At 35.5% G+C, this 15,766-nt stretch overlaps 2 protein-coding genes across 2 annotated transcripts in view; one reads left to right on the forward strand and one right to left on the reverse strand.

Annotated features, from left to right (window-relative positions):
- Positions 1-3,064, reverse strand: part of LOC123564424 (G patch domain-containing protein 11-like) — a 52,386-nt gene extending 49,322 nt beyond the window's left edge. The window contains exon 1 of the mRNA XM_053526956.1: positions 3,060-3,064. Within this exon, the coding sequence (XP_053382931.1) occupies positions 3,060-3,064 (5 nt within the window). The remainder of the gene's footprint in view (positions 1-3,059) is intronic.
- A 1,831-nt stretch (positions 3,065-4,895) lies between these two features.
- Positions 4,896-7,312, forward strand: LOC128555253 (piggyBac transposable element-derived protein 4-like). The gene has a single exon (XM_053537068.1). The coding sequence runs from the start codon at positions 5,095-5,097 to the stop codon at positions 6,526-6,528; it is 1,434 nt and encodes a 477-aa protein (XP_053393043.1). The 5' UTR covers positions 4,896-5,094; the 3' UTR covers positions 6,529-7,312.
- The last annotated feature ends 8,454 nt before the right edge of the window (positions 7,313-15,766 follow it).

Genomic DNA, 15,766 nt, shown 5'->3' on the forward strand with positions numbered 1-15,766 from the left:
TACCTTAAAATGTTGTAATTTCATTTGATGACAATGACTTTTTGTGTTACATTATTTGCAGCAAAGTACTCTTGAACAGTAAGAGCAATGCTGACTAAAGCATAAGAAACACTTTCAAAATGATTCACTGAAATGATGAATATAACCAGTCTAGCTACTTTGTTGCACAAATGTGATACCAATTTAACTTTTTTTGTAATTTCTCATTGTTGGATATATACATTTTACATTTCAGTATATAAATTTTGTGTAAACCAATGTATTACCATTGAGAACAATAAATAACTTTGGCTAAAAGATCAAAACTTAATAACGTTTCCTAATGTTGTAAAATTTCTTTAAGGTTTCGATGGAGGCCTTGAGAAACAAAAATCAAACAACACCAAATCATAGAAAGAAAGAGTTGTTTGACATGAAAATTGAACAGCATGTAAAACATGTATATTACTTTACGAAACAAGTGTCAGTATACTGATATAAACATTGAATTCCGGAAAAAGGCTGCCTAAAGGGGCTCCACTTCCGGACAGTTAAATGCCTTTAAAAACTCACCATTTTCAAAGAACTGTTACACATGTTTGTTTTGATGCATTTGCAATAGAGTGCGAGTGGTGAAATTTCACGTAACAAGGTGGAACATAGTTTTCAGCAATTGTTTATCTTTTTTTTCTTTACAAATGGCATTCATTTTCAAAAGGAGACAACTTTTTCTCAAAGATTACTTAAAATAATCGGAAAAAGTTGTTTCCCTTTGAAAATGAATGCCATTTGTACTTACAATAATCGGGAACAGTTGTCTCCCTTTGAAAATGAATGCCATATGTAAAGAAATAAAGATAAACAATTGCTGAAAACTGTGTTCCACCTTGTTATGCAAAATTTCACCACTCGCACGCTATTGCAAATGCATCAAAACGAACATGTGTAACTGTTCTTTGAAAATGGTGAGTTTTTAAAGGCGTTTAACTGTCCGGAAGTGGAGCCCCTTTAGGCAGCCCTTTTCCGGAATTCAATGTTTATATCAGTATACTGACACTTGTTTCGTAAAGTAATATACATGTTTTACATGCTGTTCAATTTTCATGTCAAACAACTCTTTCTTTATGATTTGGTGTTGTTTGATTTTTGTTTCTCAAGGCCTCCATCGAAACCTTAATGGAACTTATGCATTATTTTACTTTATTTTCATGCACTACTAAACTTTCTATCAGGGCCTCACTACAAGGTATAAAATAACTGTCACTGTAAGTCATGAGAAAAGTGTGCATGTTGTATATTGAATACCACAGATTTAAACAAATGTAGGTCATATTTTGTCTGCCTGATCAGTTGTTGGGAAAAGGACCGATTTGATTTTTCTTTGACTTTTGACCAATGTGTTATGTTGGGCCTAAATTAAAATTAAGTTTGTTTGACCTTTACCGACCCAGTATTTTTACAGTGGGTAGGTAGGTAGGTAAACAATTTTATTATATTTTAGTTTTTTAAATGTTTGTTGTCTCAGTAATAAAGTCTATTTATTAATACCTATTGCTTGTAGATAATCTCTAAAGATGCTCTGTTAAATGTATGCTTGCAATATATAAACCCCTAGCCCTATTCATGCACACACAATATGGGCACAGACTTAGTTTGCACATAAGGCAAAGTTCACCAAGTTTTTGAGTATCTTTCATGTCTACACTTTTTCTTTATATATATATATATAAAGTGTTTTCATGACTGTTTTCACTACATCTGCGCTTAAATGTACAAGCCCCATGTGGTTCTGGGACGATCTGTGTATGAAAAGAATTGGAATCACTGCCTTACCCTTGCATGATCGTAAGAGGCGACTAATAGGGTCTTAACACTTGGTTTTGCAGTAATTTTGTGATTCCAGCAGGTATGCAAATTTTGATTCCATACCTCATGTTTTTATTTCGATGTAAATGAGATGTGGAACCAAAATTTGTAGTCCTGTTTGGCGCCATATAACCTATACTGTGTTGGTGCACCGTAAAACCCAAATAAATAAATTAATTAAAAGTACAAAACAATATAGTCGCGAAAATACGCGATATTTGGCATCTAAACACACTATTGAACTGCAGCTTATTTTCAACAAGTGTTTGATGCTTAATTCAATAGATAATAACTTTTTATGAGTTTTAGAAGCAAGCAAAAGTGATAATTTTTTAGCTTCAAGCTACTTGCACGTATTGGTCATGTTACTAAGAACAGAAACAAGATTGGGTTTTCCGACATCAGACATTTATTATGCCACTGTCCTGGCAAAAGAAGTATAAGATTTTTATAGCTCTTTGTTCTGGCATAACAAAATTAAAATATTTAAACTATCTAGCCTGTAATATTTCAACACATTTACGCTCTTGTCAATTTCTTGAAATTCAAAAACTAAGATTTTCTCACTTCGAACAAATGTATTTCAAAACGATATCTGATTAAAGACATTTTGAAATCAACAATTAAGTCAGTTTATAATATATTTTCGCAGATAATTAAATTTCCCACCACTCGCCTGTCAATTGTTGCAATACTGTCACTGTTATGAAAGCAGTATTTTGTACAAGCAAATTTCAAATATAATTTAACTAATATTCTCATGTACACTATGTTTCCTTTGTAATCAATCATATTTGTTCTTCTTAAATTTCCTTTTTACAGCAGACATTTTTTTTCACTGTATTTTTGTAATCTCCACCATCTAGTTGCTCTCCATAATGACTGCATCGATAGTATTATTAATCAAAGTCTAGCCCCTACCGTATTTTCCAAAAGTGTTAGGACTAGTTATTTTCACTTTCTCAAGACTTATTTCCCGAAAAATGATTATTTTGTAAAGTGTCCTAAAAATATGGACACAATAATCATAATCCACCCAAGGTTGAAAGCGAAATAAAAAGCGTAAACGATTATCGGTAATTATTCTGTTGATAAACTTAGTCATTGTCCTTGTTTTCATCATCAATTAACACCCCCTTTGAAGAGCTAAAAGAAGTGTGTCGGTATCATGGCATCAGAAGTGGAATAGTTGCCCAAGACTGTCATGGAATTACGTCATGTTTTCGCGCCATATGACACATCACTGTATGATCGTACCGCCTCGGTTCTTTAAATTAATCAATAAAAAAGTTTCTTCTTTAAAGCGAATTCAATATCCTGTATAAATTGACAGGTAAATGTGTCGAACAATAATTGTGGATATCCTACCTCTGTGAGCTATTTTGCCGCACTAACATAAATCTGTTTGCCAAAAATCGTTTTACGCCATGTATTTAAATTGCTGACGCTTTTTCATTATTTAGGTTTTTTTTATTCTGTTTTTTTTTGTACTTTCTGGTCAAAAGTCTGAACTTTCTGCACATAGAATTTATCATTTACTTACCCTTAGAAATAAATAAATAATTAAGATCGCACTGTTTGAAATTTTACAAAGAACTAAATTTAAGTTTGACCGTTTTTATAGAATTTTGCCTACATTCCTGTCGATATCTTATTAAAATCGTTATAGAATTCAAACTATATTACTTCTTAAGTGGTGCTAAAAATATTGATGGATAATAACAAAAAATGAATGCACTACGCGCGTTTTTTGTGTATGTGTAAACAAAAGTAATGTCGAGCGATGGAAATTAGATATTACGATAGGTCGCACGTGCTCGTGGAATGGAAAATTACCGGCATGACGTTTTGGTATACTTTACGTTTCGCGGGTAAATTAGATACTAGATTTGTAAAATTATGTCCTTTTGTCAGATTGCCTTTCGGTTATAAGCGGTTTGATTGTCGTCTGCATCCTAATGGCCTTAGGCAACGTTATCGGCAAAGTTGACACGTTTTCGGAATACACGAGATAATAAACAGTCCGCTTTATCGATTTTCTACTAGCTAACCGCGGGTTACTTTCTTATTTGCCGTAATTATTAATGCATTTGTTAACCCATTCCCCCACAGCTACGCCTTTTTTGTACTCTATCGGCCGCCGTATAGATACGCTTTGTTTGTACCTTATCGGGCGCCGTATGGCTACGCTCTTCTTAGCTTCTATCAGTCGCCCGATATATACGCCTTTCTCGGACCTCGTTTTTCAAATCAAAATTAAAAGCAATATATTGCGAATGGAATCGCCGAAAAGGTAATATGGTAAGCTTTGTTCATTTATAAAATGATCTAAACAGAAAAAACATGTAGTTACTATTTAAAGTTTTGTCGTAAATAAACAATAATCTTCGAAGGCTAACAGTAATTTTCCCAGGCGGTCATGAAGGTCACACATGCTGCGCATGCCTATTTCAATGGAAAATTTCGCTTTTAGTACAGGGTTTTCCAACTCAAAACCAAAAATAGACAGTCAAGGTCGTAAGTAAAATTAACTGGCCAATCGAAAATAGTAAATTCCATAGGTCACGCGCGTGACCCGAGGCTGTTCGGCATGTGTGTTTGAAGTTGTGTCAAAACAAAAAAAATGGAGTTGTATATTACGGATTATCTAGCAGGTAAGGAACATAGCATTTATGACAGGAAGTTGTTACGTAATCTTGCGTAAAATTATTGAAGTATGATGGAGAGACTATGCAAATTAGGCATGTAACTAAATTTTAATGATTGGCTAGTGTCTACAACGTTTGTAAAACGCATGTAAACGAAAACAGCTTTGCTTCAGTTCGCGTGAGAACACCAAAAGTTTCACTTCATTATATTTACAATAAATCACAATTTGAATCTGTATGCAATATGGCACAGCTTTACGATAGCGATTCCGATGCGTCTGATTTCTCGGGCTTCGGGCCCCGAGGATATTGGGTCTGATGTTGAGATTCCTTTGGTACATGAGGAATCCTCAGATGATGATGACAATGATGATGTGCCTGTCAGAAATGATGAATGGACATCTCATTTCACTGATCCAGTGGTACGTTGTATGACAGTTCAAAACTTACAATATATACATTTTTGACCGAATATCAAGTTTTTGGTAACTAAACTTGTTATGTAAAAAAAAAAAAAAAACCAAAATAAATAAAATAAAATAATAAAAATTAGCACTTTTATTGTCTAAGATGTGATCATGTGCTTTTGATTGCCAGATACATGTTACTGCTTGAATGTACTAAAAATAGTAAAATCCACAATGTATTTATAGAAATAAGAACATTTTGTTTTCTTTTCTATTTTCAGATTGAAGATTTTGTAGAGCAGCATGGTCCAAACCTTCCTGACGGGTTTGATACTGAGTCTGCAACCCCCCTGGATTATTTCTGGCTTATGTTCCCTGTCCGTCTGATAGCCATGATCGTGCGTTACACAAACAGTTATGCAGCTTGGAAGCAGGCAAGAGAGGGTCACGATAAGTACTGGGAAGACGTAACTGAACCAGAGATACGTGCTTTCTTAGCTGTCAACATGGTAATGGGCATTCAGCAGCTACCACAGATGGAGATGTATTGGTCAAGCGATCCGTTTGTAGGCAATACTGGAATTCAGCAGACAATGACATGTAACCGCTTTGTGAAAATCAGTCAGTACTTTCATGTGAGTAATCGTGAAGAAGAACCAGTACGCGGACGGGAAGGGTATGACAGACTTTTCAAGATACGCGAAATAATGACTGTTCTTGTTGACACTTTCATGCAGGGATATACACTTGGTAGAGAAGTATCGGTTGATGAGGCCATGATAAGGTACTCAGGGCGTCTATCATTCCGACAATACATGCCGGCTAAGCCTATAAAACGTGGTGTTAAAGTGTGGATGTTGTGTGACTCGAACAATGCATATCTTTCAAAATTTCAATTTTATCTTGGGAAAACTAACAACGAGAGAGAGCACGGACTTGGTCACAATGTAGTAACGGATATCACATCACACATTCAACATACAAATAGATGGATTTTTTTTGATAACTTTTTCAGTGGACTTCCGCTTCTGCAAAGTTTGATTGCTAATGGACTATACGCTTGTGGCACCATAAGGATAAACAGACTCGGCTTTCCTGCAGAACTGAAAAAACCACGCGATGTAAAGAACCGGGGTGATATGAAAATTCTGCAGTTGGGTGATTCTAACGTAACTGGCAGTGCTTGGATGGACAAAAAGCATGTTCACCATGTATCGACACTGAGCAATCCAAATGATGTCAGGGATGCTAACAGGCGTGTGAACAGAGAAGTGGTTCAGGTGCAGCAACCACACAGTGTCTGGTCTTACAATAAATATATGGGTGGTGTTGATCTGCACGATCAGTTGAGAGTGAACTACAATATCGGTCGCAATGGAAAAAAGTGGTGGAAGTACCTGTTCTGGTTTTTGTTCAACTGTGCAGTAGTGAACAGTTACATTGTGTACAAGGAAGTGTCAACAAGGCTGACGAAGAAGAAGCGATTTCGTCATGTTGACTTTCGTGTTGAACTTCAGCGTCAACTTATAGCTGGATACGCCAAAAGGAAGAGATCTGTTGGTGATCAGCTTGGTCAGAACTTTCCACTTGTTGCTCAGGAGAACATGGGGAGTTCACGTGAACATTAGGTTACCCGGTCGCCGCACTACTTGTAAGTTTCATATGCGCATACACAACAAGAGAAGAGAAACAGTTTACGGCTGTGGTGTATGTAATGTGCATTTATGTAAGGACGGGTGCCATGTCTTGTACCATTCGCAAGAGCACTGAGTATTATGAAAACTGTGAATAGTACTAATGGAATATTTAGAAAATTAATTTTAGATGTGTGGTTCTGGAAGTGAAATTTTCAAAGTAAATCTGTGGATTTTATTTAATTCTAAATCTTGGAATTTTTCAAAAGTTTATGGACAAAAACTGACAATAGAACACCGTGCAAGAGATGGAATATAAATTTAAAAATAGTTTACAGTTATGTTGTGTAAATATGTTATATAATATTATTTGTTATGTTTTTGTTAAGTTTTGTACATGTATAATGTAAATAATTATAAGAAAATTTAACCTAAAAAGTTTGAAAATTAAAAAAATGTTCACTAAAACTGTTTTGCCTCTCTTTAAAAGCCTGTTTCAAGATTTTCACATTAACAAACACATATAATTCTGGTACCATTGGAAAGGAAATTTATTTCTCTATAAAATTTATATTTACAACAAAAAGGTCAGATCACTGTATTATACAGAAATTTTGATTTAAAGTGACCATGTATAAATATGCAGCATTTTCCCAATATACCCCTATATGTACAGGGTACAGAAACTGATAAGTCCTCTATTGGTTATTGATTTTCTATAAGGTGATAGCACTATAGGTATTTATTACCTAATATGGATATTTCTGTATGGAGGAATGGGTTAAATAAAGTAATCGCCAGTTTCAAGCAGCAAAATCAGTTTTTCCCTCTGATAAGAAAATAAAAAAATTTTTTTTCTCTGGAATGCAATAAAATTATTTGAGTCGGGGCAATTTTATCGGGTCGGTAGGTAAAGGTCAAACAAACTTAATTTAATTTTAAGCCTTGGCTTCAGTTTATTGGTCAGTTCAGAGTTGTTCCCCTTAGATTTTCTTGGGTAGGCACGAAGTTCACAGCACTTCCACAGTAAATCAATAAAAATCATCTCAGTTCTTTTAAATCAAAAGTGTATTAGTTATCTAATACACAAATTGCACAAATCGAGTAGAATTAGGTCAAATTACATCACATACATCACAACATTCATGTGCAGACCCCCCCTGGAAAATCCAAAAAAAAAAAGAAAAAGAAAAAAAGGAACGAAAATGTTTTTTCGAAAAGGCAACATTAGGACCGCATTCAAAGTGTATGTGGCTTGCTACATACGACCTCAACATAATTATATTATGTTTTATGTTGTTAGCACTGGAGCTTACTGCTCCTGAAGTAGATGGGTCTGTATATGTACAGCACTGGAAGCATGTGCTACTTCTAAGGTATATTGGATGTATGTGTACAGCACTGGAAGCATCTGCTACTCCTGAAGTAGATGGGTCTGTATATGTACAGCACTGGAAGCATGTGACATCCAAGTATAATTGAAAGTAGTGTACAGCACTGGAAGCTTGCTATTCCTGAAGTAGATTGTGTGTATATGTACAGCATTGGAAGCATGCTACTTCAAGGTAATGGATGTATGTGTACAGCACTGGAAGCACTGCTATTCCTGAAGTAGATGGTTGTGTATATGTACAGCATTGGAGCATGTGCTTTCTTCCAAAGGGATATTGGATGTATGTGTACAGCAATGGAAGTATCTGCTGCTCCTGAGTAGATGGGTCTGTATTGTAAAAGCATTGGAAGCATGTGCTACTTCCAAAGTATATTGGATGTTATGTGTACAGCACTGAAGCACGGCTATTCCCGAAATAGATGGGTCTGTATAATGTACAACATTGGAAGCATCTGCTACTTCCAATGTATATTGGATGTATGTGTACAGCACTGGAAGCATCTGCTGCTCCTGAAGTAGATGGGTTTGTATATGTACAGCATTGGAAGCATCTGCTACTTCCAATGTATATTGGATGTATGTGTACAGCACTGGAAGTGTCTGCTGCTCCTGAAGTAGATGGGTCTGTATATGTACAGCATTGGAAGCATGTGCTACTCCTGAAGTAGATGGGTCTGTATATGTACAGCATTTGAAGCATCTGCTACTTCCAAGGTATATTCGATGTATGTATACAGCAGTGGAAGTATCTGCTGCTCCTGAAGTAGATGGGTCTGTATATGTACAGCATTGGAAGCATCTGCTACTTCCAAGGTATATTTGGGTGTTGTATACAGCAGTGGAAGTTCGCTGCTCCTAAAGTAGAGGGTATTGTACGCATTTTAAGCATGTGCTATTCCTGATAAATAGATGGGGCTGTATATGTACAGCATTTGGGAAACTTTTGCTACTCCTGAAGTAGATGGGTTTGTATATGTACAGCATTGAAGATGTGCTACTTTCCCAAGGTAGATGGTTGTATGTGTACAGCACTGGAAGCATCTGCTCTCCGAAGCAGAGGGTCTGTATATGTACAGCATTGGAAACATCTGCTATTCCAAGGTATATTTGGATGTATGTATACAGCAGGGAAGTATCTGCTAGTCCTGAAGTAGATGGGTCTGTATATGTACAGCATTGGAAGCATCTGCTACTTCCAAGGTATATTGGATGTATGTATACAGCAGTGGAAGTATCTGCTGCTCCTAAAGTAGATGGGTCTGTATATGTACAGCATTTGAAGCATGTGCTATTCCTGAAGTAGATGGGTCTGTATATGTACAGCATTGGAAGCATGTGCTACTCCTGAAGTAGATGGGTCTGTATATGTACAGCATTGGAAGCATGTGCTACTCCTGAAGTAGATGGGTCTGTATGTGTACAGCACTGGAAGCATCTGCTACTCCTGAAGTAGAAGGGTCTGTATATGTACAGCATTGAAAGCATCTGCTACTTCCAAGGTATACTGGATGTATGTTTACAGCAGTGGAAGTATCTGCTAGTCCTGAAGTAGATGGGTCTGTATATGTACAGCATTGGAAGCATGTGCTTCTTCCAAGGTATATTGGATGTATGTGTATAGCACTGGAAGCATCTACTGCTCCTGAAGTAGATGGGTCTGTATATGTACGCACTGGAAGCATGTGCTACTTCCAAGGTATATTGGATGTATGTTTACAGCACTGAAGGCATCTGCTACTCCTGAAGTAGATGGGTCTGTATGTGTATAGCATTGGAAGCATGTGCTACTCCTGAAGTAGATGGGTCTGTATGTGTACAGCACTGGAAGCATCTGCTACTCCTGAAGTAGAAGGGTCTGTATATGTACAGCATTGGAAGCATCTGCTACTTCAAAGGTATATTGGATGTATGTATACAGCACTGAAGGCATCTGCTACTCCTGAAGTAGATGGGTCTGTATATGTACAGCATTGGAAGCATGTGCTACTCCTGAAGTAGATGGGTCTGTATGTGTACAGCATTGGAAGCATGTGCTACTTCCAAGGTATATTGGATGTATGTGTACAGCACTGGAAGCATCTGCTACTCCTGAAGTAGATGGGTCTGTATATGTACAGCATTGGAAGCATGTGCTATTCCTGAAGTAGATGGGTCTGTATATGTAGAGCATTGGAAGCATGTGCTACTCCTGAAGTAGATGGGTCTGTATATGTACAGCACTGGAAGCATGTGCTACTCCTGAAGTAGATGGGTCTGTATATGTACAGCATTTGAAGCATCTGCTACTTCAAGGTATATTCGATGTATGTTACAGCAGTGGAAGTATCGGTGCTCTGAAGTAGATGGGTCTGTATTATGTTACAGCATGTGGAAGCATCTGCTACTTCCAAGGTTATATGGATGTATGGTATACAGCAGTGGAGTATCTGCTGCTCCTAAGTAGATGGGTCTGTATATGTACAGCATTTGAAGCATGTGCTATTCCTGAAGTAGATGGTCTGTATATGTAAGCATTGGAAGCATGTTGCTACTCCTGAAGTAGATGGGTCTGTATATGTACAGCATTGGAGCATGTGATACTCCTGAAGTAGATGGGTCTGTATGTGTACAGCACTGGAAGCATCTGCTACTCTGAAGTAGAAGGTCTGTATATGTACGCATTGAAAGCATCTGCTACTTCCAAGGTATACTGGATGTATGTTTACAGCAGTGGAAGTATCTGCTAGTCCTGAAGTAGATGGGTCTGTATATGTACAGCATTGGAAGCATGTGCTTCTTCCAAGGTATATTGGATGTATGTGTATAGCACTGGAAGCATCTACTGCTCCTGAAGTAGATGGGTCTGTATATGTACGCACTGGAAGCATGTGCTACTTCCAAGGTATATTGGATGTATGTTTACAGCACTGAAGGCATCTGCTACTCCTGAAGTAGATGGGTCTGTATGTGTATAGCATTGGAAGCATGTGCTACTCCTGAAGTAGATGGGTCTGTATGTGTACAGCACTGGAAGCATCTGCTACTCCTGAAGTAGAAGGGTCTGTATATGTACAGCATTGGAAGCATCTGCTACTTCCAAGGTATATTGGATGTATGTATACAGCACTGAAGGCATCTGCTACTCCTGAAGTAGATGGGTCTGTATATGTACAGCATTGGAAGCACGTGCTACTCCTGAAGTAGATGGGTCTGTATGTGTACAGCATTGGAAGCATGTGCTACTTCCAAGGTATATTGGATGTATGTGTACAGCACTGGAAGCAGCATCTGTATATGTACAGCACTGGAAGCATCTGCTACTCCTGAAGTAGATGGGTCTGTAATGTACAGCATTGGAAGCATCATTCTGCTACTTCCAATGTATATTGGATGTATGTGTACAGCACTGGAAGCATGTGCTACTCCTGAAGTAGATGGATCTGTATATGTACAGCATTGGAAGCATCTGCTACTTCCAATGTATATTGGATGTATGTGTACAGCACTGGAAGCACGTGCTACTCCTGAAGTAGATGGATCTGTATATGTACAGCATTGGAAGCATCTGCTACTTCCAATGTATATTGGATGTATGTGTACAGCACTGGAAGCATTTCTGCTCCTGAAGTAGACGGGTCTGTATACGGTATGTACAGCATTGGAAGCATCTGCTACTTCCAATGTATATTGGATGTATGTGCACAGCACTGGAAGCATCTGCTGCTCCTGAAGTAGATGGGTCTGTATATGTACAGCAATGGAATTATTTGTTGATGGGTATGTTAGACCAGGCTCTGTTTGACTTTGTTGATAGTATCAGGGTGTTGCAAGACAGTAGAAAGAAACTCGATCCTCCAACATGAAACCCAGCCCTCCCACTGAATTTTGAACCCTCTCATAAATTGTATATTTTTTACAGATATGTGTTATGGTAAGGTTTAAATACAGAATGCTGATACTCAAAAACAAAATTAATTCAATAAATAATTTGCATAATTATGATTATTCTATTAAATGCATGGAAGGGGTTTGTCCTTTTTAATATAATGAAACATCTGGTGGAGGGTTCCAGGGGAGCGGACTGTCTGGTTCCTATTGTGAAATACTACAGGAAATAATTAAAATTTCTGAAAGAATTTCAATAGAGATTATTCTTGAGCCTGCAGTCACTGAGTGAAAAGAGTCTTCAAACATATAGTATTTGTACATCAAACACTATCCATACAGTTGCATTGAAATTATGTGGGAGTTAAGTAGGTGATTGAAAGAGATGCCAGAATGATTTATTATACCTAAAGGCTGGTAAATATATAACATTCTGAAAATAAAACTGGCAGTGCAGCAAGAGATTTTGGCCCACAACACTGCAATGGTGGAAACACTTATTTATAACTGATTCGATTCTGGACCTACGAAGTGCTTTTTTCCTCCAACAAATAGGTTTATGGCTCAAAAGTTAGGTTAACAAGAGGATAGTATTAGTATCTCCAACTTAAAACTTCCAAGGGATGCTTTTAGAAAAACTTTGGCCTTTGCAGAACTAGAAAGTATCATATAATATAATGTTAAAGTTCCAAGACACTTCAAGTCATTGGGGGGAAATACTGACAAAATTAGGAAATTTAATAGGGAATATATTTACTACTGACAAAAAAGCTTCTGATTTGATATACATTTTTTGTATTACTATTAAGATTTTGACAAAATAAAAAGTGTTTAGAACAGTCAAATTCTCTGTGTATACATTTTCTTAATAATATGATAGCTGGTTAGTAATCATATTTTTATACAACATCTAAGCACTTTGAACATTTTGAACACTACAGTAATTTTATATATTTCAAGATTTCAAAATTTATTCATATACACTCAGTACATTTTACATGTATTGCAGGTCCTGGTCAAAATGCAATGTTCCACTTTTGTTCACATGAAATGTCTTAACCCGCTCCAGTTATCTTTAAATGTGTGAAGGAAAGTTAGAGTATAAAATTACATCAGAAGTGACTAACCAGGTCACAAAGCACATCTGTTTCTTGTACCATATTTATACAAAATTTTGAGCAAAAGAAAAAAAATCTCTATTCTGTATAAAATATCAATGATTTACATAGTCACATATTAAAACTAAAGCATGTAGTGGCACATTGTTTACAAAACTTATATATCAACTTTACTACAAAATGTGTACCATTTTTAGTCTGAAAAGAGAATAATTCAGGTTTTAAAAAAATTCCCATGATTATTTTAAAGAACAATTTAAAGAAAACAGCCCATATGCCTTGAACTAAATTTCAGATTATAAAAAAATAACATATCCTTATAGCAGGATTTTGTCATTGAATAAAATCATAATCTGGAGTTTAGATGTGAAGGACTATATATATCACAAGGACAAGTGATATAATAATATGCATCTAAAGGAGAAAACCACTGTTCAAAATAAATTATTTTCATTCTAACATGATATCAAGGATTATTATCAACATCTTAAAAAAGGCAGTCACCAAATATCTGCCTAGCTGTAATTTTTTTTTGGTTTCTTCTGTGACATCTGATGCTATGAAATTACTGTGACATACAAAATTAATAGTGATTTTGTTCCACAATAACGTAACAGATTCAGTCTTCTCTGTTTAACAAGAAATTAATTTCGTGGAGATAATAATGACCTGGAAGAGGTGACCTGACGATTTAAAGCAGATCATATTATGTAAAGTAAGACTTTTATATATCCAGTGGCTACCACATTTTCCAGTGACTACCACAATTTCCATTATTAAACATAAATATATTTTCTTTTTGAATCCTATTTTTTCTCTAATATTTGTCAAAGGTTTGAATAGTGATCAACATACTAGAATGTTTTTATTGAATATACTGTTTTTGATTACCTCCCTTTATGACTGTAAAAGTTCATGTGTAATATTAAAAGTAGCTCTTTTCTAACCCTGTAATTATGCATAATATCTATTTGGATGGCTGTTTCATCAGTTCTTGACATTATTATAAAATCAAAAGCCTAAGTTTGCTTTACCAATAATATTTCCATTTAAAGACGTTTTCCACGCTTTAGCAAAAAAGTATTTAAAGATGATATTTTTTATTTTGTGAGAATTCAACCCCGTTATAGTGATTTTTTTTCTTGGAGAAACAAATGTTTATCAAAAAAAATTTGACAGGAGGGAATATATAGTTCTCCTACTCTGATTAAAGTTATGGAAGTTGTTGGTTTAATACATGTGGAGAATAAACTAGTAGTAGTACACAATCCAGCATTATTGTCCATGCAACTGAGTGCCATTACAAAATTAATATATTGTTGAAGAATAGAGTTAAATTCATGTAAAGACATTAAAAAAAGTAATATTATAGAATACACACAACTTCAGAAACATAAGCAGGTGCCTAGGGGGGATTTATTGAGGTAAATTTAGCAAATAAAACAGTTTGTCATATTTAGCTACTTAAAATTCAATTCAGAATTGCTGTGAGTGTTGGAATGTTGTTTACATTTTCCGAATCACTTAAACACCTTAGCAATGAGAAAACCACCATTCACAGTGCTTGAAATTATACCAGCCCCAACAAGAGGACAGGAAATATTAAAATGTAACAGAACACATTCATTTAACCAAGAGTATTACCTCACAATGTGTGGTTTATTTTCATATTAAAGCCTTTTCATAAAATAAAGTTTACTCACAAGAAAAACATAATGACTAATTTGGGAAAAAGAATTTGTTAAAACAAAATTTACATTAAAATTTCAATTGATTTTCTTCCAAACAAGAGAGTTTCAATACACAATGTACTTGTGACATGCAATGAAAATGACTTCATGATCAGTAACCATTATAGATGTATTTTACACCTGTAGCAGTGGAGTTCAAATTTGTATAACTATATTTATGCAAATAAAGATATTAAACATCATCTGATCTTATGCATACATGTTGCAATTATAACACACATTTACTGGTTTGATATTTAAAAAAAAGTTATCATTCACCAGGTATACTGTACATAAAATTTCTTTTTAAATTCATTAGTTTTGTTGCTAAAAATGTTGGTAATTATATTAGAGGTTTAATATACAGTTTTTTCTCTATTTTTATGCCTTTTAAGCCCAACTAAACAATAGATTTTTATGTGATTTTGAAATAGTTTTACTAGATCGATTTGAAATCATTATCTATCACAGGAATTTGAATTTTTGAATCCCCAAGGTATTAAAGTTTGTAACAAAACTAACATATATTTGAACTCTGGATGCACTTAGGTAACACATGTACATCACTTTTGATGTTACAAGTATAACTCCAATAATGAGAACATTGTAGTATTGACCTATTTGAAAATAAAACATGACGGCCTGGTATATAGTTATGTAATTGCATGATCAGGCATGCAAAACACTATGTTGTAAATGCAACTGCATGCATACAGTGTAAATATACTAGTACAGTAGGAAAAACCTGGGGAAACCTGGAGTCAACTTTCATATGTTGCTAGGATTTATAATCAGGTAGTATGCCATATATAGAGAGGCAGGTATGAGAGTGAGGCTGGTAGAGTATACTGGCTGCTAGGATTTACCTATTTCCTGAGATATTATATTACATCGACTGTCAATCATACTGATCAAATTCAAACAAAATAAACTTAGATATCTGATCTAACTTGTTTACGTTGCCAATTTAATCAATACACAAGCAACCTGTATAATCCTTACTTTAAATCCATAGTGTAAACATACAGTAGCGTATCCTTGTACAATAATCTATATACCTACGATTTGTTTACCTTGAAAAACATCAAAAGAATGCCGCTTACCCCTTGTACAGATAACTGTGTATT

Source organism: Mercenaria mercenaria, chromosome 2, assembly GCF_021730395.1.
Source record: "Mercenaria mercenaria strain notata chromosome 2, MADL_Memer_1, whole genome shotgun sequence".
NCBI lineage: Eukaryota > Metazoa > Mollusca > Bivalvia > Venerida > Veneridae > Mercenaria > Mercenaria mercenaria.

What these genes read in the sequence shown, in the direction of transcription:
- LOC128555253 (XM_053537068.1), top strand. Translation starts at nt 5,095, where the DNA reads ATGTTACTGCTTGAATGTACTAAAAATAGTAAAATCCACAATGTATTT.